The following is a 22998-nucleotide window of genomic DNA, read 5'->3' on the forward strand; positions in this document are numbered from 1 at the left end:
CAATTTGAAATTAATTATACCTATGCAAAAACCGATCCACTGGATCTTTAGGACCAGAATAGCATATATGTTTTCTAAGTGTCTAACTCCGTATTATTCGTTGTATTTTGAAGCAATGTCTGAATGAAATGACAGATATACTTCTTTCTATTTGATTTCTGTAACATGATTCACATTTGATGTTCAATGAAATACTTTTGTAAATCTACCTTTCCAGTTACTTTCTTATATGCACTCTCTTGTGTTTCCTAAAGTGTATATTTAAAATGAGGGTCTTTGTTCACTCATTACATTTCTAGGGTTTGCATCTAGGGTGTCTTTTGTGATATCGAGCAAAAGTTGAATTCCAGGTAAAGGCGTGGCCACTTTCCATTTCACACTTTGGCTCTTATGTGATAACTAGAATGTGGAGTAAGTTGTGACTTGCAGGGAGAGCTTGCACATTCTTTACATTTGTATGGTTACTCTCCAATAGGAATTTTCTGATGTCCCGTAAGGGCTGGGCACCACTTTCAGGCACTGACTTACATTCTTTTTACATTATCAGGTTTCTCTCCAGTGTGAATTCTGTGATGTTGAGTAAGGTTTGAGTGCTGGGTAAAGGCCTTGCCACATTCCTTACATTTGTAAGGTTTCTCTCCAGTATGAATTCTGAGATGTCGAATAAGGTTTGAGTACGTGGTAAAAGCCTTGCCACATTCCTTACATTTGTAAGGTTTCTCTCCAGTATGAATTCTGAGATGTCCAGTAAGTTTTGAATGCTGACTAAAGGCCTTGCCACATTCTTTACATTGGTAAGGTTTCTCTCCACTATGAATTCTGAGGTGTTCAATAAGGTTTGAATGAAAGCTAAAGGCTTTGCCACATTCTTTACATTGGTAAGGCTTCTCTCCAGTATGAATTCTGTGGTGTTGAGTGAGGTGTGAGTGCTGGCCAAAGGCCTTGCCACATTCACTACATTGGTAAGGTTTCTCTCCAGTATGAATTCTATGATGTTGAATAAGGTGTGAGCGCCGGCGAAAGGCCTTAACACAATCTTTACATTGGTAAGGTTTCTCTCCAGTATGAATTCTGAGATGTCGAATAAGGTTTGAGTACGTGGTAAAGGCCTTGCCACATTCCTTACATTTGTAAGGTTTCTCTCCAGTATGAATTCTGAGATGTCCAGTAAGTTTTGAATGCTGACTAAAGGCCTTGCCACATTCTTTACATTGGTGAGGTTTCTCTCCAGTGTGAATTCTGTGATGGTGAATAAGGACTGAGTGGTAGCTAAAGGCCTTGCCACATTCTTTACATTGGTAAGGTTTCTCTCCACTATGAATTCTGAGATGTTCAATAAGGTTTGAATGAAAGCTAAAGGCTTTGCCACATTCTTTACATTGGTAAGGTTTCTCTCCAGTATGAATTCTGTGGTGTTGAGTGAGGTGTGAGTGCTGGCCAAAGGCCTTGCCACACTCACTACATTGGTAAGGTTTCTCTCCAGTATGAATTCTGTGATGTTGAATAAGGTGTGAGTGCCGGCTAAAGGCCTTATCACAATCTTTACATTGGTAAGGTTTCTCCCCAGTGTGAATTCTGAGATGTCGAGTAAGGTTTGAGTGCTTGCTAAAGGCCTTATCACAATCTTTACATTGGTAAGGTTTCTCCCCAGTGTGAATTCTGAGATGTCGAGTAAGGTTTGAGTGCTGGCTAAAGGCCTTATCACAATCTTTACATTGGTAAGGTTTCTCCCCAGTGTGAATTCTGAGATGTCGAGTAAGGTTTGAGCGCTGGCTAAAGGCTTTGCCACAATCTTTACATTGGTAAGGGGTCTCTCCAGTATGGATGCTGTGATGTCTAAGAAGGTAGGAGTGCCTGCTAAAGTCTTTACCACATTGCCGATATTTGTCAAGTCCCTCTCTGATATGGATTTGCCTGTGTCTATTTAGTGATGAGCAGTCCTTAAAGGTTTTACCACATTCTTCGCATTTGTACAATTTCTTTCCAGCATGCATTTGTTGATGTTGAGATAGTGCCGAGTGCCAATGAAAGACTATGCCACAGTCCTTACAAGTGTACCTTTTCTCTCCAGGACCAATTGTCTTATGTGCATTTAGTCTTCGTGACTGACTCAACACAATTCCAGATTTATTACACGTGTATGTGTTTTTTCCCACACAAATTGTTTGATGATCACCAACACTGGAGGACTCCTTCAGATCTTTCCCACAGGTATTATAAGGATTTTCTCTCATATGCATACTCTTCTGTATAATATGTTTAGATCTTTGAGACAAAACTTCTTCACCTTTATCACATTCAAAATGGTTGTCTGGCAAATGAGTACTCAGATATTTGTTAACATTTGAGCCCTGGTTAAATGTTTTCTCAGATTCACTGCAAGGAGCAATTCTATACCCATTGAAAATATTCTCGTAGTTGAGTAGGGTTGACTCCTTTCTGACATGCCCCTCAAATTGACACCTCGTTACACTTTCATCTTCATTTTTAAATCTATTATTTCCAGAAACAGTTGTCTGAAAGGTCAATCCAATCTTATTTTCAAATTGGTTCAAATACTTATTTTCCATCTGAATGAGGTAACTTTCCAGATTTTCCAAATTTTCTTTCGACAAATATTTATGTTTGAATCTTTGAATTGAGTTTTTGGTGACAGAAACACACTGCTTTGTAGAAGTAGCTAGCTTAAAAGGGGAGGGTTTGCAAAATGCTTTATATCCTTCACCATATGGGGCAGTGAGATTCTTCTCATGGGCAGATGTCTCCATTTGGAAATGTCCGTCATGGTATGTTTGATGCCCTTCACTCTCCCCATCGTTGTGCCAGTCTATCATTAAGTGTAAATTCTCAAGGGTACTATATTCACCCATTGGCACTTTTTGGAGAGAAAGTTCTAAGCACGGCTTTGGCAGGAAATTCTGGGTGCATTGTGAAGATACAGCTGAAAGATATCAAATAACAGAAAAGTAAAATCATCCTACTTACTACTCTCAGATGAATATACTGAAGACTTCTATTGTGCAACCTTAGAATCAATCAGAAAATGTTGGTCAAATGTTTGAGAAGGAATCATCAGGACTTCATTCCTCCATGGACACATAAACTTGCACACAATACACTGACCATATAGCCTAATAGGTAATTCTGTAGTATTGTCATGTTATCATACAAATCATTTTCCTATACCTCGAATGATCAGGAAAAGTACCACATGAGGCCAAAATTACCACAGAAGGAAACTTAAACATAAAACTGAAACAACAAAATAGCATACAGTAAAACTAAGACCAAAAACTAAGTAAAACTAAGACCAAAAACTAACTCCAAACAAGGAAAGGTGCTATGTCCGATAAATTCAGTGGATCATTCAAACAAGCATTTCATGACAAAGTATTTTAAATCTCCTCGAGTATTTCCAAGGAGTGAAGATAAGGGAAAATATGAAAATACTCTGTGGTACCAGCATTACCAGGTTACCAAATGAAAGGAATAACTACTGTAAAGAAGGCTACAAACTCATAAAAAAAGTTATCTCTGTTCACAGATGACACGATCTATAGAAAACCCTAAAGGATCCTTATTTTTATTTTGTATTATTTTGGTCATTGCTTGAGTTATTTCTGCTAGGTTTTATACTGCTTTCAAGTTTTCTATTTTTTAATGCCATAAATGCTTCAGTTAAGGAAAACATTGAAATTAACAACATTACACCAAAAGGAACTAGAAAAGGAACGCTGTTAGCTGAAATTTAGTAGAGGAAGAAATTACAAAGCAAAATCTGAAATTATTTTATTTAGAAGGAAACATCAGAAATAAATGAAATAGAGACCAGAATAAAAAGGTAACATAACATTGAAAGTAATGCCCATGTAACAAGAAAAATAACAAAATTGGTAATGCTTCAACTACATATACAACTATATTCTAACAAATCAAATAACTTAGAAAAGAAATCCACTGGGGCCCTTGGGTGGCTCAGTCAGTTCATTGTCCCCCTTTGGCTCAGGTTTTAATCTCAGGGATAGGGAGTCTGAGCCCTGCATCAGGCTCTGTGCTGACAGCTCAGAGCCTGGAGCCTGCTTCCAATTTTGTGTCTCCTGTCTCTGCACACTGCCCCCAGCTTACACTCTGTCTCTCTCAGAAAGAAACATGAAAAAAAAAAAAAAGACTTCCACTTAATTCCTAAAAATGCACAAGTTACTATGATTGAATTATGAACCTTAAACCCAAGAAATCAAAAATCTTATACCTACAAGAAGAATAAATGTTGAAATCAAAATAAAAAATCTCTCAGCACAGAAAAGCCAAAAATCACATGCGTTCATTGGTCAATTCTAACTAACATTTAAAAAATAATAATTAAAGATAATCTTTTCAAAATCCTACAAGTAGAGGAAGAGCAGGAACACATTCAAAACTATCCTGTGAGGCCAGCAATACTCTGACACCAAGCAGGATACACACAATAGAAGAACAAAAATGTCTGGTTTGTCTGATACAAGTTTTGCCACTCTGACTTTCTTTTGATATCTAGTTGTATGGTATGTGTTTATTCATTTCTTCATTGTTAACCGGCAGGTGGCTTTATGTCTAAATGAGTCCTTAGAGGCAGCATATAGTTTTTTGGTTTTTTGCTTTTATTTATTTTGATACTCCTGGATCTGGAGGTCTGTTTCCTTCCAGGATTATGGAAGGTTTCTGCTAATATTTCTTGAAATAAAGGTTCTTCCCCCTTTTCTCTCCCTTTTGCTTCTGAGACTCCTATCATGCAAACATTATTACATTTGATGGAGTCTCTGAGTTTCCTGAGTCAATACTGTTGCATGATTCTTCTCCTGTCTTTTGCTTAGAGTCATTATTTTTCTTCATTTTTTTCTTCTTCTAGGTGACAAAGTCATTCCTCTGGTACTTCCAGCCTGCTGTTCACTGCTAAGCCTGTTTCCAATCTTTTTTTTTTTTTCTTTGCTGAAAAAAAAAACCTGTTTATTTTCTGAGAGAGATACAGAGAGTGAAAGAAGAAGAGAGGCAGAGAGAGAGGGAGAGAAAATCCCTATCAGACTCCAGAGGCAGTCACTGCAGAGAACAAGTTGGGGCTCTATCTCCCAAACTGTGACATCATAACCTAAGCCAAAATCAAGAGTTGGATGCTTAATTCAAGGACCCACCCAAGTGTCCCTCAATCTTGTTCATTGCACTGTTCTTCTCTGTTTGATTCTTTTTATCTGTTTTAGCTCCCTGGTAAGGTTCTCACTATTCTTTACTCAACCCAGAGAGTATCCTTATGAATATTGCCTTCAATTCTCCATCAAGCATGTTACTTACAACCATTTCACTTAAATCTCTCTTCATGGCCATATCTTCTTCTTTGACTTGGATAAATTCTTCCACCTTGGCATTTTGTCTAAGGCCCTGCCTTCCTCTGTATGTTAGAAAAGACAGTTATGTGTCCCATAGACCATTTAGACAGCGGCCTGTAGATGCTCTCCTTGATTGCTATGGACAGTGTAGGGTCCCTGGCCTGAACATGGTAAGTCATAGCTAGATGCACTGCAGTCTGCTTGTGAATTGAGATCTGACATCAACTCCACCAGAACTGAGGCCCTCCAGAACTGTTTGGTCAGGAAATGAGGTGTGGGCAGCAACTTGTGCAGGTCTCTTGGAGCAGGGACCGACCTTGCTGAGAATGAGGCAGGCTTGAGAGAGAAGGGCAGGCCCACCAGAGCATAGGGAGGTGGGAGCTTGGAGTAAGGTAGGCAGACATCCAGGGTCTCTACTGAGCTACTTCCCTCGGGTGGCTCTGTGTTTAGGCTGAGGGGCAGGGGAGAGAAGGGGCTCCAGCTAGGTCTTTAGTTCCTCTAGAGGCATCTCAGAGAATTTTGCCTGTCAGCGCGGTGCTTCTAGTGAAGTGAATAATCTCCCACCCTGTATGCTCCAGGCATTCTTCAGAGGACTTTGCCACATTGAGTGACCCCAGGTTGTTTGTCTGTCTTCTTTCCAGAGGCAGCACAGTGCCCTCTTGGCTCTATCCCAGCCAAGCCTAATGATCTTTAAAACTTCAGCATTTAAGATAGCCTAGCTGCCAAAATTCATGAAATTCAGTCCTTCTCATTTTCCCAGCCAATGGCTTTGGGGAAATGTTCTCCTTATGCATTCCTGTGTGTGCTCCTGTCTCAGGTGACCTTCTCCTTGACTGTGGCTCCCTGCCTTCTGCAGCACTACAATCCTTTTCTCCCTAAACCATGTCTTTAAGCTTTCTACCATCTTGAGTGTGTGTGGCCTCTCCTCTCCCTTAAGATGGGGACTTTGTTCTGTCAGTGTTCAGGCACATATCTGAGATTTTTGGAATGATTTGTCAGTTATCCAGTCATGTTTATGAGATGTGAGGAGCCTAGGGTCCTGCTACTCCACTGCCATTTTCCTCCCCTCTGAAGAATCCCTATATATAAAACTCACACACACTTTACACATTTGGAGACTACAAATGCAACGCATAAAAATTAGTGGGGCGCCTGGGTGGCTCAGTCGGTTAAGCGGCCGACTTCGGATCGGGTCATGACCTCGCGGTTCGTGAGTTCGAGCCCCGCGTCAGGCTCTGTGCTGACAGCTCGGAGCCTGGAGTCTGCTTCAGATTCTGTGTCTCCCTCTCTCTGACCCTCCCTCATTCATGCTCTGTCTTTCTCTGTCTCAAAAATAAATAAATGTTAAAAAAAATTAGTTGTGTTTCCATACAAAAAAATGCTTATACTTTAACATAATGATAAAAGTCAAACCTAGCTTACCACTACGAAATATTGTGCAGGAATTGAAAGAAGAAACAAATGGAAACATATCCGAGTTCTTGGACTGGAGTACTTAATACTTGAGTGGTTAATAGTACTCAAAGTGCTCTACTCACTTAATGCATTTTTAATCAAAATTCCAATATCATTTTTTGGCAGATATATCAAAATCCATCCACACATTCATATGGATGACACAGGGTAACATATACCCAGAATAATCCCAGAAATGAAGGGCAACTTGGTGGCAAACACTTCCTAATTTAAAGCATACTGCAAAGCCATAGTTATCAAAATAACATCCTAGAGACATCAAGACAGGCCTAGAATAATGGACAAGTGATGCTGAGCTACATGTGTACTTCACCAATGTTAACGTGTAGGACAATGAGGTGAGGATCTCATTAAATTCATATTCTGACTTGGATTTCAGGCTGATGTCTGAGTTTCCATATGTCTTTAAGTTGCAAGTGATGCTAACATATTCGGTTCAAAGACATGCTTTTAAATTCCAAAACAAAACAAAGGAAACAAACAAGCAACAACACAAAAACAAACAAAAGAAAGAAAAGAAAAAAGAAGAAATCATGATGACTTTGAACGTAAAGATTGTTGGGAAAATTACAACTTATAACCTCATGAACAGTAACAACAAGTGTTCTTGAACATTTACTACACACTACAAACCATTCTAACACTTTTTCATAAATTCCCCCATGAGTCCACGGTGACCGATGTGAACGTTATATGTGTTTTTCATCTTTCACAAGAATATCTTGGAAAAACTGTGGTCCTAGTGGAGCTTGAGTTTTAGCCCAGATTGCCTGACTTTTAATTTGTCTATTGGAACACACAGACCACTATACAGAGGAAACCCTAAAAGAAGGTTCAGAGTAGGTTCCAAAGTGAAAAAAGTAACACAAACACGACTGAACCACAGAACTCATCAACCCAAAGAGAGCAGTAAAGAAACAACACAAAATACGAAAATTACAAATCAAATAAAAAAACAAATGTGATAGAATTAAACTGTTTTCGTCATTGAAACCAAAAATGTTTTCAGGGGCTTAAAACATACGGATCTATTTGTGGTGGAAGCTTTTTGTGTCCTCCAAACAAACCACAGAGTTCAACACTCACATTGGTACAACTGACATAGCTATTGTTTGTGAATCCCCTAGGGTTTTCAAAGTTCTGTCCCATTGATCTTTTCTGCTGAATTATATTTTAAATATTTAAGAAGTTGAGTATATATGATGCATAATTATTTTTTTTCCTAGAACAACAGAGAAGTGATAAGGAACAGTCCACCTGTGACATGAGTTTAGAATCCAATGGGAATTTTCAGCAGCAAGGCCTGACTGATTTACAATTTCCACTTTCTACACTAGTATCTCCAGCAAACATAAGAGCCTTCATTTTCTAAAGAGACTAAAAACATGAAACACAGAAGCCAGTCCAGATTAAATGGCGTGATTTATGCACATCTTTCAATAAATCCTCCCAAGGAATTTAACGTTACATGGGAAAAAAATATTAACTTATCATGGAGGGATCTTGCTGAGAGCAGAGAGCAAATGAAGTGCAGAGATCCGTAATGGTTCACAGTTGTGTCAGGTGCCTAGCATTCTTAAAAGGACATATAATAACTGCTGGGAAATACATGTCCAGAGCAGCAAGTAAGTAAATCGTAATGTAAAAGTAAACATGAAAACATACTGATAGGAGCCCCAGTTCTCCTGCTGACTGATGTCTAATGTTTTTCTCTCAGGATGATGTCCTTGTATTCCACCCTCAGTGTGCCCAAAGCCAGGTACCTCTCCATACAAATGGTATTCATCCTGTCACATAGAAGAGTAAAGGCAGAGTTTATTTAATGCCAGCTGAATCTATGGCTACTTTACCTCATTTGTCTCTCAGGTTTAACCAAAGAATGGTAAAAATGTGAATCCTTTTGAGGTGGTAGAAAAAGAGAGAGAAGAGAGGGAAGAGAGGGAAGTGTTGGTTCCCACACCTCAAGTGGAACCAACAGGTTGAATCAAGTCTCCATGGAAATCAGCTTGAGTTCAGTCATGGGCACTACGTGTATTTACAAAATGAAACAAAACCACACAATACTTCTATAATCAGAAGCACACTGTCCCTTCTAGGCTGTAGAACATATGCCCCAGATAAAATTCCAGGCCTGCATCACAGGAAATGAACAGTTTCAAAGGATTCTTAAACATGGGGAAGAGGACAAAATAGGTGAGCCTAAGGTTCTTCTCTCTCTTCTCTTTTCATTCAAGCTGCCTCCACCCTTGCATGGAGAACTTGGTCAACCACTTTTATTTCTCCTTCTTCTCGTCACCATACCAAACATATTCTTGGAAGTAGTTGGCTCTTTTACCCAGCGATGCAGGTACAACTGCTTCTGATTGCAATGTTACATTTCTTAGCTTGGAGCCTATCAATTCCATAACCTTTAAAAATATCAAGTTTTCCCTGTCCTTTTAGTAACTCCCACAGCTTCATGCTACAGGATCTCTTGTGTTTTCAACTCAGGTTTCTTCCCAAAATCTGACTTTGACTAAAATGAGCATGGACATAAAGTGTAGTTGCAATTTGGCGTTTTCCCAAAAGAATTCACTTACACAGAAAAGCCTTCAGAAGACATGTGCCCATTATGACAGGCACTTTAGGAGAGGAGAGATGAAACAGAGCACAAGGCAGGGCAAGCGGTTTGAGAAGCTCTCACAGAAATGACTGTTCTTCATGTATCTCCTGGGATGCTCAGCCAGTGAGGACTCCAGACTCCTCTAGATGCTCCTATTCACCTTTCCACTCAGCGGGACACACTCTCCTCTCTCCCATGGCCTGCCTGTCCTCCAGCAATTTACCTTTATCTCCATTTTGATAAAGATAAATTAGCTTTCCTAAGTCTGCATCTTACTATGAACACCTAGGATGAGCATGATTTGGAGAGTAGGTTAGCTTTCATTACAGACAACTTCTTAACAAAATGGTTTAACCTATACATGTACAGGTGAATTGGTAACTACTTTGTTTTCTCTTTTCTCTTCAAGTATACTTGACACACAATGTTACAGCAGTTCAGATATACAGCTTGGTCATTTGACAACTCTACAGGGTTAGTTATGCTCAACACAAGCGAGCTACCATCTGTCACCATACAGTGCTGTTATAATAACATCGAATGCATTCCCTGTGTTGTGTCTTTTATCACCATGACTTATTAATTCCCTAACTGGAAGCCTGTCCTTCGCTATCCCATTTATCCATTTTGCCCATGCTCCCTCCCTGTTCCACTCTGGTAACCAGGTATTTCTGGTTTGCTGTCCTTTCTTGCCATTTGTGACAACATAGATAGACCTAGAAAGTATTATGCTATGTGACATAAGTCAACGAAAGAATATTATGTTGTTTCACATAATGTACAAGTAAATAACAAAACAAATGCACAAACAAGAGGAGAAACCGACCCATGAATATCTACTTTGGTTTGATAAAATCCATGGAGAATCTCGAGAACTATAAAATTCCATGATTCTACACATTCCATAATGTAACCAGCTGGTCTGTAACAATTTTCCAATCCCGGCTGAAGATAGGAGACTCCTAGATCAACCCCCAAGGATCTTATGACTCATGACACACCTAACACCATAAACTTCTTGATCATTCTAATATCACTTGTCAGCCACCACCCCCAACTCCTACAGGTAGATGCTCCACATACCGTGGGTTTGTGAGACCCTGGACATAGGAAACTCAGTATCTTCAAAGAATATCTAGCATATCTGCTCAAACCTTTGCCGATGAAGCAGACACGTGTTTTCGTGTCCAAGAAACAAACCTATCCTCTAAGAGCAAGATACTATCATTATATTCCAAAGCTTTTTTATACACAAACATAAGTGGAATGGCATAGAATAAGAACTTTCAATGCTTGTATCCATGACTCATGAAAAAGCTTAAACCCATAGAGAACCATCTCCTAAAAATATTTTCCTATCACTTTGACCTTAGCTAAATTTGGCTCCAGCCTCATTTTCCCTCATGTCCACCATCTCATCAAACACTGATGAATCGAACACAGGAAATGGGATAAAATCTATTCAATTCATGTCAGGAAATATATTCCAAGACTGTGATTAACATGATTCAATGAAGAAAAATTAGGTGGCCTGTAGCATTCACTTCTGTCATGTCCCAGCCGGGGGTGGGGGGTGGGGAGGGGAGTGTCCTTACATTCAACCAGGTAAAGAAATCCTAATACCCATGATGATCTACCTTAAATTTCTGTAGTGAACTTTCTAAGGGAGATGGGTGAAGACACACCTGAACTGTGCAAAAGCATAGGATATACATGTATCAGAGAAGATGAGAGGATTTTGTTCTCCTTACCCAGGCAAAGCAGGTCCTGGATACCATGAAATCACAACTCATTGTAATGAAAGAGCTGCTAATTGAGAAAAGGGTAGGAATTCGCAGGTGTTCACAAACCATCAACAGGGCATATTTGGAAGAGCAACCCGGAGATAATAGATGGAGGAGAGTATATAAAATGAAACAGTGGAGTGATCACAGGACAAAAATACTTCAGATGGCCCTGAATTTTGGTGAAGATATGGAGGAAACATTGATCTTATGAACGCACTTGACACACTCCTTGGGCTTGTACTTGATGAAAATCATGGAAATGTTGGCCCACATCATAAGCTGACAACACAATCTCAAGAAATAGGAACAATTCTGAATAAAGCAAATGTATGGTTGTGTTTGGATATCCACAACAGTACCCAAAATATGTTTCCTTCATGATGTTTTGTTGCTCATTTGACAGTGACATACAGAGGAAGATTAAAAACTGAATTTATTTGAAAGCTTTCAGTTTAAGCTCCTTCAAACCAGAGTCCATGAGACTAATCTGAATGATGTGGAAGTCAACCAAGTAAACAATATGTTCCTGGTAGCACAAAACTTTGAAGATAGTACATTGGAATTTTCCTAGAACTATACCTACAAGAAGACGATAAAAATAGGAAAAGAATCAAAAGACAACAACCATGTAGTCATAACCAATCAAACAAGCAACAAAGCAATATATCATATAGAATAATCTTTAAAAGGAAGGGCTTTGGTGGCTCCTGGGTGGCTCAGTCAGTTGAGCGTCTGACTTCGTCTCAGGTCATGATCTCGTGGTTCATGGGCTCGAGCCCCGCATTGGGCTCTGTGCTGACAGCTTGGAGCCTTGAGCCTGCTTCAGATTCTGTGTCTCCTTCTCTCTCTGCCCCTCCCCCATTTGTGCTCTATCTCTCACTGTCTCTCAAAAATAAATAAATGTAAAAAAAATTTTTAATGAAGAAAAAGGAAGGACTTTGTCACTGTATTAACAGTGTTATTTTTCAATATCAAGTTACACTATTTTAATATTCTACTCCATGGATAAACAATCTTAGTGTGTGTGTGTGTGCATATTTATACACACATGTACGCTTGTATTAAGTATACAAATATAAATACATGTGTATAGGGAAACCTTTCTTAGCCCATGAGAGATAAGAACATTCATCACAAAGGAGTGACATCATAAAAATGGTGACAGAGGTAGTTCCCACTCAGTAATTCTCATAGTAAGCTCAGCTGGCAACGATTCACATTAGACATCACTGGGGAAATCTCAATACCCCAAAATAACAGGTATTGAAAAGGAATTCTTGTCCTTCCGTTGAGCCAATGTGAAATGTGGGTAGAACATGCTACCCTACTTTATTTTATTGGTTTCTACAACTGATAGAAATCCTCTTCCCACTCAGGTCCAAATGGGTGTAAGGACAGCCCAGGCTGTGAAACATCATAGCGTCATCTAGCCTAAAAACTGGGTAGGCTGTTTAGAGCAGAAATATGCTCAGTGCCAGTGACTGGTGACCAGCTTCCCAAGCAATCAGTGCTCTGCACACAGTTCGGAGCACAGACTCGACTCAACACAGGGCTGAGTGGATTGGAGGGAGGTCTCTGCCAGCTGTGGGTCAGGATCCTTGGAAGAACACCCATCAACACTGGATCAGACCTATGTTGGGCTTATATTCCTGCAATGCCAGTGCTTTGAGGAAACTACCCACATGCCTTGCTTGTTCTGACTATTAGTGTCCAGCAGCCTTCTTCCTCTTCAGACACCATCTCTGGCATGTGACATCTTTAAGGTATGCCCACAACGTTCTCCTCTCCATCAACCTCCACAAAACTGGGCCTGGGAAAGGACAGACACCTATGGCATCCAACATCATCTTGTCCACAGTACCACTACAGAATTCAATAAATCATGAGGAAAGAATCAGACTTCCCTCGATCCCAGAAAACACCACGTTGATTCACAAGTCCCCATCTCTGTCACGTTTGTTCATCACAAGAAGTTTTCAAGACCTTGCAGTGACCAAAGGGAGCTTCTTGTCAGAGCTTTCATCACATTTCAGGAGTTTCTCATATTTGCTTTTAGTAGGAACTATCTTCCTCTCAAAGTATACTATCCTCATGTTTTATCTGTCCTCATAATTCTCTCCATACCAAGTGCCTGAAGGAATCCTGTGTACAATTGATGGTATTTTCCTGTTCCTTCCATTGAAGTGGTGTCAACAATGTATTGCAATATTAGAGATGGCTCAGTTGATTCAACTACCAAACGTGTTCCATTATATTAAAAAATTCTAGGGGCACCTGGGTGGCACAGTCTGTTGAGCATCTGACTTCAGCTCAGGTCATGATCTCACGGTTTATGGGCTTGAGCCCTGTGCATCAGGCTCTGTGCTGACAGTGCAGATCCTGCTTGAGGTTCTCCCTCTTTCAGTCTCTCTGTCCCTTTACAATTCTCTCTCTCTGATACTTAAATATACTTTTTAAAAACTTAAAAATTCTAAACCATTAAGAACCAAGAAGCACCAGCATGGTTTTGTGGGAGGGGGAAGTCTCCCTAACACAGGAAAGAACAACTGTGATGGCTACATCACTGGAATGGAGATGAGGAGACAGAAGAACTAGAGAGGATTTGGAAAGAAAATGAATAAAATTTACCCTTCTATAATTCAGAGTCACTCGTGCAGCCTAGGACAAATGTCCTTCCCCACATGAAGAATTCATGCCAATGCTTCAGCCTAGATTTTTTTTATCTCTTATCTTGAGCTGCAGCATCACTCTTAATGCAATACTGTTTTCTTCCTACAGTTAGAACATCTACTAAACTCTCAGCACTGTCCATGTTTCCTTTCAAATAAATGTGAAAATGACCCATGACTCACTGTTCTCCAAGTTTTCACCTCATCAAATTGTTCCACTAAAGGGAGTAACTTCGATGAGGTCACTCCTGAGAAGGGAAAAGAATAGTATCTAAAGAAGTTTTCTTCAGTGTTCTTCTCCAATCAAGAAGGAAGGAAATGTATCAAATAAACTACATGGAATTTAATATACTCCCTGTAGAATTACTGCCATATTCAAATAACATCTGAACACCATGTCATTTCATGCAAACTAATCTTAAAATCACTGCACAAGTCATAGAAGCAACAGTTTATAAACTCTGGAACATGGAAACAGAGTACATCCTACATGAGTAATAGCCAGGCAGGCACGACAGGATTTGCATGGGGAAATTCTCAAACCAAGATGCATAGAGATATAGGACACATACAGTCAATACAAACAATGTAGAGAAGCATTCCTTTTTTTTTTTTTAATTCGTAACATTTTTGGTTGTAAGGAAATCATCAATTTTGAGATTTGGAATATCCTCATTTGAACAAATATTCCCATTCCTTCTGAAGATCTAGGTTTGCGTACACACATATGCACACGCGATCTAGTTTGCATACATACTTACACCTTAATCTCGATTGACTGTTATTCCAAAATCATTCTTTAACTTAATATAAAATATTGCCTTCTGTGCCTATCAAAACCATAAACATCTGTGTTCCATATGCTCACAGAAACCACAGAAGGAAAAAACTAAACTAAACATGTAGGTTAAGACTTTAAATAGTGATTGAGTTCGGTAGAGAGGTCTTATATTTGTAGTAACTTTGTTCAGTTAGCCCTTGTTAAGTAGAAACTGTGAATCATTTCGTGAGCCAAGTATCAATAAACCAAAGAGAAATAAATGACTACTGATAGACCATGGAGTATGTATATAATATGTCATGGGGAGCAAGATGTAGAGGTCAAGGATGAGCACAGGCAGAGGGAATGGCAGGAATTGGGACAGATGTCTTTTTTGGAGTGCGTGGTTGGACAGCTGTGGAGCTCCTGGGCTAAGTCTAGAATGCACAATTCACATCAAAATGAGTGGAGAATGGCAGACGCTCTCTGTAGGGGCCTTCTCTAAAGGATGTGACAGGCAAATATACTGAGAGTGGGCACTCTTACACAAATGATGATTGGGAACTCCTATCAGGAACTTCTGTTTGCTTGTGACTGTGGGGCTATTATTTAGTGAGTTTGCTATTGGGTGAAGCTAGAGTCAGTTGAAACCCCTGCAGTCAGCCTGGTTATACAAAATGGACTGCAAGGCAGCAGTATCAGGAAACTGTTCAGCTACATTCTCAATAATACTCCTATAGCATCCTTATTAAAAGCACCTAATGCCCCAGCACTTAAAAAAGGAAGAAAAGATATAATATGTAAACTTTGGGAAAATTAAGTTCAAAGAATTTGAGGTTTAAGGCCACTGGAAAAAAAATTATTAGTGATAGCACCGCACTGCTTAAACAAGTACAAGTGACCCATGAATAAGGCAGGGGTTTGGTGTACCCACCACCCATGCAGTTGAAAATCTGTGTACAAGTTTGACTCCCCAACACGTCATTTTAATAGCCTACTACTGACAAGAAAATCAGTCAATCAAAATATACTTTGTATGTTATAGGTGTTTATTATGGTATTCCTACCACCAAGGAAGCCCAAGAAAAGAAAATATTAAGACAATTCAAAGGAAGAGAAGTTATATTTACAGTACTGTACTATAAATAAAACTGCCTATAAGTTGGACCCACACAGCTCAAACTCATCTTGTACAAGAGTCAAGCGTACTTTGTGTTCCTGTTTACCTGCAACCTTGATGAAGATGGGGCAGGCTAAGGTTGCATTAGGATACCACTTCTTTCAGTATAAATCCGTGTTAACATATTCAAATCCATTCAGGATGATTAATGAATATATATTAACTTCAAATAGACTTTTAACAAACCACTACAAAATCACTGTGTGATCCTTGGTCAAAATACACATTACAATCTTTCAAGAACCACTCTTTTTCCTCTAATGTATTCATTTGTGAGTTGTACTTTCCATGTTGTTCAAACTAAGGCTAATTATTGAGTAAAAGTAGATCGACAATCATCTTTCACCCCTTTAGAGAAGAGTTAGCTATACTTTCCTCAGATATCCGTGAAAATCTCTTGATTTCAGATACATAACTAATATTCTTGACTTGTAACAATTGCTATTATGACGCTATACTCAGGTGTTTATGAGCTACCACCGTATTTTTTCTACACACGAATTGGCAAAATATTTAAATTCAGAACGTTTCTCTGTCAAGCATTTTTTGCAAAACATGATGCCTTGAACACTTCTTGGTGGCTGATGTCACTCTTATATATCCATCACAAACAGCATCCGCATGTAAGATTCCTTCCTATGTAGGACATACCAGAGTCCTTAATCTTCCCAGGAAAAAATAGGTAAACATGAATTTCCTATCATAAAAGAGTCCCTCATGTCTGAGGGACAACAAAAATCAAATCATTTTCCATGCACAGAAGCACTAAAGCCATAGCATGAGATGATTTATGGGTAAAATTAGTAACATATGCCATGTTAAATAAACCCTCAAAAATGGACAATAGAAAAAAGGAGACAGACTGAGAATGATTGTCCTTCTCCAGACATCCATTCTGCCTCGATCCTTTCAGACATCTTAAAAATACACCTGACCATTCAATAGCATGCATCTGAACTGTGTGTGTCCATTTATACACAGGTTTTCAAAAAATATAAACCCGTTCACTACTGTAAATGTGTTTTCATTATAGTTTTCTTAATCTTTTGTTTTCTCAAGCTTCCTTAATTCTAACAATACCATTTATACCACAGACAACTAAGAATCGGATGATTGACTGGTAATGTTGTAGGTAAGCCTTGGGGTCAACAATAGGCTATTTCCATGGAATAGTAGGTATGGTTTTAAGTTCCAAGGACTCAAGAGATGCTCAGATTTTCCACGATGGAGGGGTTAGTGCCCCTTATGCCTACACTGATGGAAGTGATATCCAGGTTTCAACTTTGGATTTTCCTCTCCATAAACACTCTGATTTAGAATCATGTCTGAAAAGTGGTATTGACTTACTGCGTCCTGGGGTGAATTCTCTCATTTTATTTAGATTTGCCTTTTCATTCCATACTTTGCCAAATGTCTACATCTTAGTAAAGTTTTTATCCTTTATAAAGGCTTTGGTTTTTCCTGAGGTGTATATTAAAACCCAAAATACTTCCTCGTTCATTACATTTCTAAGGTTTCTATCCAGTATGTTTTCTCTGATGCTGAGGAAGGGTTCAGTTCCAGGGAAAGAGGTTGCCAATATTCTTGACATTTGTAAGTTACCTCCCCAGGATGTATTATCTCATTTTGAACAGTTTTGCTTACAAACTAAGTGCTTCACCACATTCTCTACATTTGTAGGGTTTCATTCAGTGTACTCTCGCTGATGTTCAGAAATTTTGTAGTTGGGCTTAACAACTTTGCCGAGCGTGTGTGTGTGTGTTTATATATATTTAAATACATTTATTTAGCGTTCTCCCCAGTATGTACCTCCTTAGGTAGAAGCGTATTGAGTGGTAAAGACTTTGCCTCATTGTATAAATTTGTTAGATTTCTTCCCATTATGAAATACATCTCTGCTGTTGAGTGAGTTTCGAAGACTAGTTAAAAGCTGTCCAGAGTGATTATATTTGTAAGTCTTCTCTTCAGTGTGGATACAATCATGTACAATCAGATTTGAGCTTACATAGAAGACTTTTCCACATTTCTTAATCTTATACTGGTTTTCTGGAGATGGAGTTCTCTCATGTCTATTAACATTTCACCCTGGATCCATATTTCTCCCACACTCAGTGCCTTGGTACCTTCTATCTCCACTATAAACACACAGTAATTATAGAAGCTAGAGGGCTCAACTCAAGGCCTTCCTAAGATCACAGCACACAAATACTTGCTCCAAATTAAGTCTTTTATTGTAACTATTGAACAGTGATGTATGGATTAAACCCTCCTGTGTTTATCAAAATCAGAGCCTTGGGAACAGGGGGATTACGTGTTGGTGGAAGTATAATGAACCCTCCAAACAGGGCTTCTCAAATCAATCACATTTAGAATTTTTATCTTCCTTTCCAAATGCCTAACTCTCAGAATATTTCAGGGAATGGCTAATCCAACTTTATATTTGAAATACTTCCAGTGACTATTTTCAGTATGGACGAGATGACTTTTCAGCATTTTGAAACGTCCTTCCAGAGAATATGTTTGTTTAAAAATGGATTTTTGACTACTGCTTCAAAGACACTGTTCTGCAAATAACTGACTTAAGGTGGGGTTTTCCCCAGAAGGTTTTCTATCCTTGATCTCTTCTAGCAGTAGCATTTCATTACAGGTAATTGTTCCTGTTTGGTTATACCCATTATAGTAAACATTCTGCATTTCACTGCACCCCATCACCTTGCCCATCATCCCTTAAGTATATATAGTCACGACCACAGTGTCCACTTCTTCTCATATCACTGTACCAAAGGACTCTTGTTGGTTTGTCTACCAACAAGCCTAGGGTGTTATGGAAAGATACAACTAACAGATACAAAAGCAGTCATCACACTTACTACACTGACATGCATATATGTAAGTATGGAAATGTGCAAAAATACCCATGATAGGATATGACCAGCATGGAGAAATAGGAAGCACCAGGACTTTGCTCCTCCATGGAGACAAAAATAGACCAAAGGACCTTTTTGAGGGCTCCAGAAGCCCATTAGGAGAATACAGCACACACAGTCAAGTACAAATGAAGAAGAGTCACATGGACACTTGCCTACAACATCTGCTCACCCTCCCTGACACTCCATGGCAATACAGTGAGAAAAGTATTCCCTCTGTTGAGGACAGAAACAAATGTATGTTCGACGATCTGGCTTCTTCGCTGTCCTGAGGGGTTCCCTTCTGTCATTCATGACACGGAAATCAGAAGGAATGAGAGCATCCTCTGGATACTCTGTGTTGGCTGCTCAGACAGAAGGGGAGCATTTGTTCAAACACGGGAGAGACTACAGAGCTGAAGACAAACCGAGACAGGAAGGTATCACGGGCTCTAAAAAGTAACCGCATTTCTAAACTTGGCAGTTAACAGAAATTCAGACATGACAAATGCCCAGAATGTGTGTCACTGCCCCCAGAATTACTATATTTTGTGTTCCTCTTTACAAATCAAGTCCATCATCCAGGGCCCAGAGGCTTCGTTTGTGTTGTTTTGTTTTATGTTTTTATGGTTTGTTTGGGTTGTTTTTGTTTGTTTGTTAATTACCAAATGTCACCCAAAGATATCAAGGGATGCAAAGAAAGAGGAAATCACGTTCCAATTACAGGAACAAAATATATCTCCAAAACTGGTCCTAAATTAATAAAATAGTATTAATTGCCTGACAAGGAATTCAAAGTAACCACCATAAGGATGCTCATGGAGGAAGAAGAAAAATAGATAGGTAACTAAATGATAGCACGAAAACTATTCATGACCAAAATGTAAAGCCAAGGAAACAGAACATATCACCAACAATGAACAAGAAATTGGGAGATGAAGAGTACAATTGATGAATTTAAAAATACACTAAGGGGCCAACAACAGACTTGATCAAGTGGAATAAAGAATCAGACAACCTAAAGTACTCTTGTGTTCAATACCTGCTAAGAATCAAAGGACACAGTGACACCTTATAATTAACCCTATCAAACTCACAGGCAAGAAGAGAAATTTGAACCAGCATGACAAAAGCAACTTGTCTCGTCCAAGAGATCTCCTGTAAGATTAGTAGTGGGATGATTAGTAGATCTTATAGGAAAAAGTGCCTGAGTATTTAAGTATTGCAAGTTCAAAACATGTCCACTAAGAATACCCTACCTGGCCAAACTGTTTTCCATGAATGTAGAAATGGAGACTTTCCCAAGTAAAAACCAGTCTAAGTTTCCAAGTAGACCTGTCCTACAGGAAATATTAAGCAAATCCTTCTGGTTGAAATAAGAGGATTGTAACCAGTAACTAAAACCACATAAGAACATAAAGCTCTCTGCTAAATATAAAAAATACACAATTGGGGCGCCTGGGTGACTCAGTTGATTAAGTGACTGACTTCTGCTCAGGTCATGATCTCAAGGTCCATGAGTTCTACCCCCATGTCGGGCTCTGTGCTGTAGTCAGAACCTGGAGTCTTCTTCAGATTCTGTGTGTCTGTCTCTCTCTACCTTTCCCCCATTTGCACTCTCTGTCTCTCTCTCTCAAAAATAAAAACATATTACAAAATCTAAAAAAACTACACAATTATAGAAACCTGTCGCATTGTAATGAGGTAGAACAAGTCATTTTAATTTCTGCTACAATACTTTTTTCAGTAAGAGTATAAAAAAATCAGGGGTGCCTGGGTGGCTCAGTCAGTTAAGCATCAAACTGCAGCGCAGATCATGATCTCGCCGCTCATGAGTTTGAGCCCCATATCGGGCTCTGTGCTATCAGAGCCTTCTTTCAATCCTCTGTCCCACTCTCTCTCTGACCCTTCCCTGATCCTTTGCTCTAAATAAATAAAAAAAAGAAACAAACTTAAAAAAAGAGTATAAAAATCATAAGTGTAGGTAATAAAGTACTTATGAAAAGATAGAATTTGTGGCATCAGTAAGTTAAGGTGGGCACAGGGGTGGAGATGAAAAGTAGAATGATTGTGTATACAACTTAGAGTATCAGTTTAAAAAACGAGTTTTTATACCTTGAAGTTGCTTTAAGTAATCTTTATTAAGCCACAAATACTACAGAGGACACACAAGTTAATGAGAATGGTGTCAAATCATGTCATGGGAATAGCACCACAATTAAGGATAAAAATTCTAAATTTGATCCAAATCAACCACAAGAAAACATTTGGAAAGGTAACAAATACTTGGAAACTGAAGAACATCCTACTAAAGAATGAATGGGCTAACCAAGAAGATAAGGAGGAAATTAAAAAGTATATGGAAGCCAATGAAAATGATAACATCACAACCCAAACCTCTGGCACACAGCAAAGGTGGTCATAAGAGGAAACTTTATAGCAATCCAGGCATTCCTAAAGAAGGAAGAAAGATCTCAGATACACAACATAGCCTTATGCCTTAAGGAGCTGGAAAAAGAACAGCAAATAAACCCCAAACCAGCAGAAGACAGGAAATAATAAAGATTAGAGCAGAAATTAATGCTACCAGAACCAAAAATCAAGTAGAACAGATCAATGAAACCAGAAGCTGGTTCTTGGAAAGAATTAACAAAATTGATAAATCAGCCAGTTTGATCAAAAAGAAAAAGGAAGGGACCCCAATAAATAAAATCAAGAATGAAAGAGGAGAGATCTCAACACAGCACAAATAGGAACAATCATAAGAGAATATTATGAGCAATTATATGCCAATAAAATGGGCAATGTGGAAGAAATGGACAAACTCCTAGAAACATATACACTACCAAAACTCAAACAGGAAGAAATAGAAAATTTGAACCACACACATAACTACTAAGGGAATCAAACTAGTAATCAAAAATCTTCCCAAAACCAACATTCCAGGGCCAGATGGCTTTCCAGGGGAATTCTACCAAACATTTAAGCAAGAGTTAACACCTATTCTCTTGAAGCTGTTCCAAAAGATAGACATGGAGGGAAAACTTCCAAACTCATTCTATGAAGCCACCATTACCTTGATTCCAAAATCAGAGAGAGACCCTACTAAAAAGAACTATAGACCAATTTCCCTGATGAACATGGATGCAAAAATCCTCAAGAAGTTATTAGCCATCCAGCTCCAACAATACATTAGAAAAATTATTCACCACAACCAAGTGGGATTTACACCTGGGATGCAGGGCTGGTTCAATATCTGCAAAACAAGTAACGTGATTCATCACATCAATAAAAGAAAGGACAAAAACCATGCGATCCTCTCAATAAATGCAGAGAAAGCATTTGACAAAATACAGCATCCTTTTTTTTGATAAAAAACCCTCAGGAAAGTAGGGATAGAAGGATCACACCTCAAGATCATAAAAGCCATATATGAATGGCCCAATGCTAATATTATCCTCAATGGGGAAAAACTGAGAGCTTTCCCCCAAAGGTCAGGAATGAGACAGGGATGTCCACTCTCACCACTGTTATTCAACATAGTATTGGAAGACTTAGCCTCTGCAATCAGACAATAGAAAGAAATAAAAGGCATCCAAATCGACCAGGAGGAGGTCAAACTTTCACTCTTTGCAGATGACATGACACTCTATATGGAAAACCCTAAAGATTCCACCAAAAATTGCTAGAACTGGTTCATGAGTTCAGCAAAGTTGCAGGATATAAAATCAATGCACAGAAATCGGTTGCATTCTTATACATCAACAATGAAGCAACAGGAAGAGTAATCAAGGAATTGATCTCAATTACATTTGCAGCAAAAATCATAAAATACCTAGGAATAAATCTAACCAAAGAGGTGAAAAAGCTATACACTGAAAATCACTATAGAAAGCTTATGAAAAAAATTGAAGACGACACAAAAAAATGGAAAAAGATTTATGCTCCTGGATGGAAGAACAAATATTGTTAAAATGTCAATAGTACCCAAAGCAACCTACATATTCAATGCAATCTGTATCAAAATAACACCAGCATTCTTCACAGAGCTAGAACAAACAATCCTAAAATTTGTATGGAACCAGAAAAGACCCCAAAGAGCTAAAGCAATCTTGAGAAAGAAAACCAAAGCAGGAGCCATCAGAATCCCAGAGCTTCAAGCTATACTACAAAGCTGTAATCCTGAAGACAGTTTGGTACTGGCACAAGAACAGACACGCAGGAACAGAATAGAGAACCCAGAAATGGACCCAGAAATGTG

General features: G+C 38.8%; 1 protein-coding gene across 1 annotated transcript in view; it reads right to left on the reverse strand.

Moving 5' to 3' along the window:
- Positions 1 to 353: 353 nt before the first annotated feature.
- Positions 354 to 22998, reverse strand: part of LOC106980926 (zinc finger protein 420-like) — a 30737-nt gene continuing 8092 nt past the window's right edge. Inside the window, exon 4 of the mRNA XM_053213972.1 lies at positions 354 to 2941. Coding sequence (XP_053069947.1) covers positions 525 to 2941 — 2417 coding nt within the window. The 3' untranslated portion in view covers positions 354 to 524. The remainder of the gene's footprint in view (positions 2942 to 22998) is intronic.

The sequence above is a fragment of the Acinonyx jubatus genome, unplaced genomic scaffold (genome assembly GCF_027475565.1).
Source record: "Acinonyx jubatus isolate Ajub_Pintada_27869175 unplaced genomic scaffold, VMU_Ajub_asm_v1.0 scaffold_55, whole genome shotgun sequence".
Taxonomy (NCBI): Eukaryota; Metazoa; Chordata; class Mammalia; order Carnivora; family Felidae; genus Acinonyx; species Acinonyx jubatus.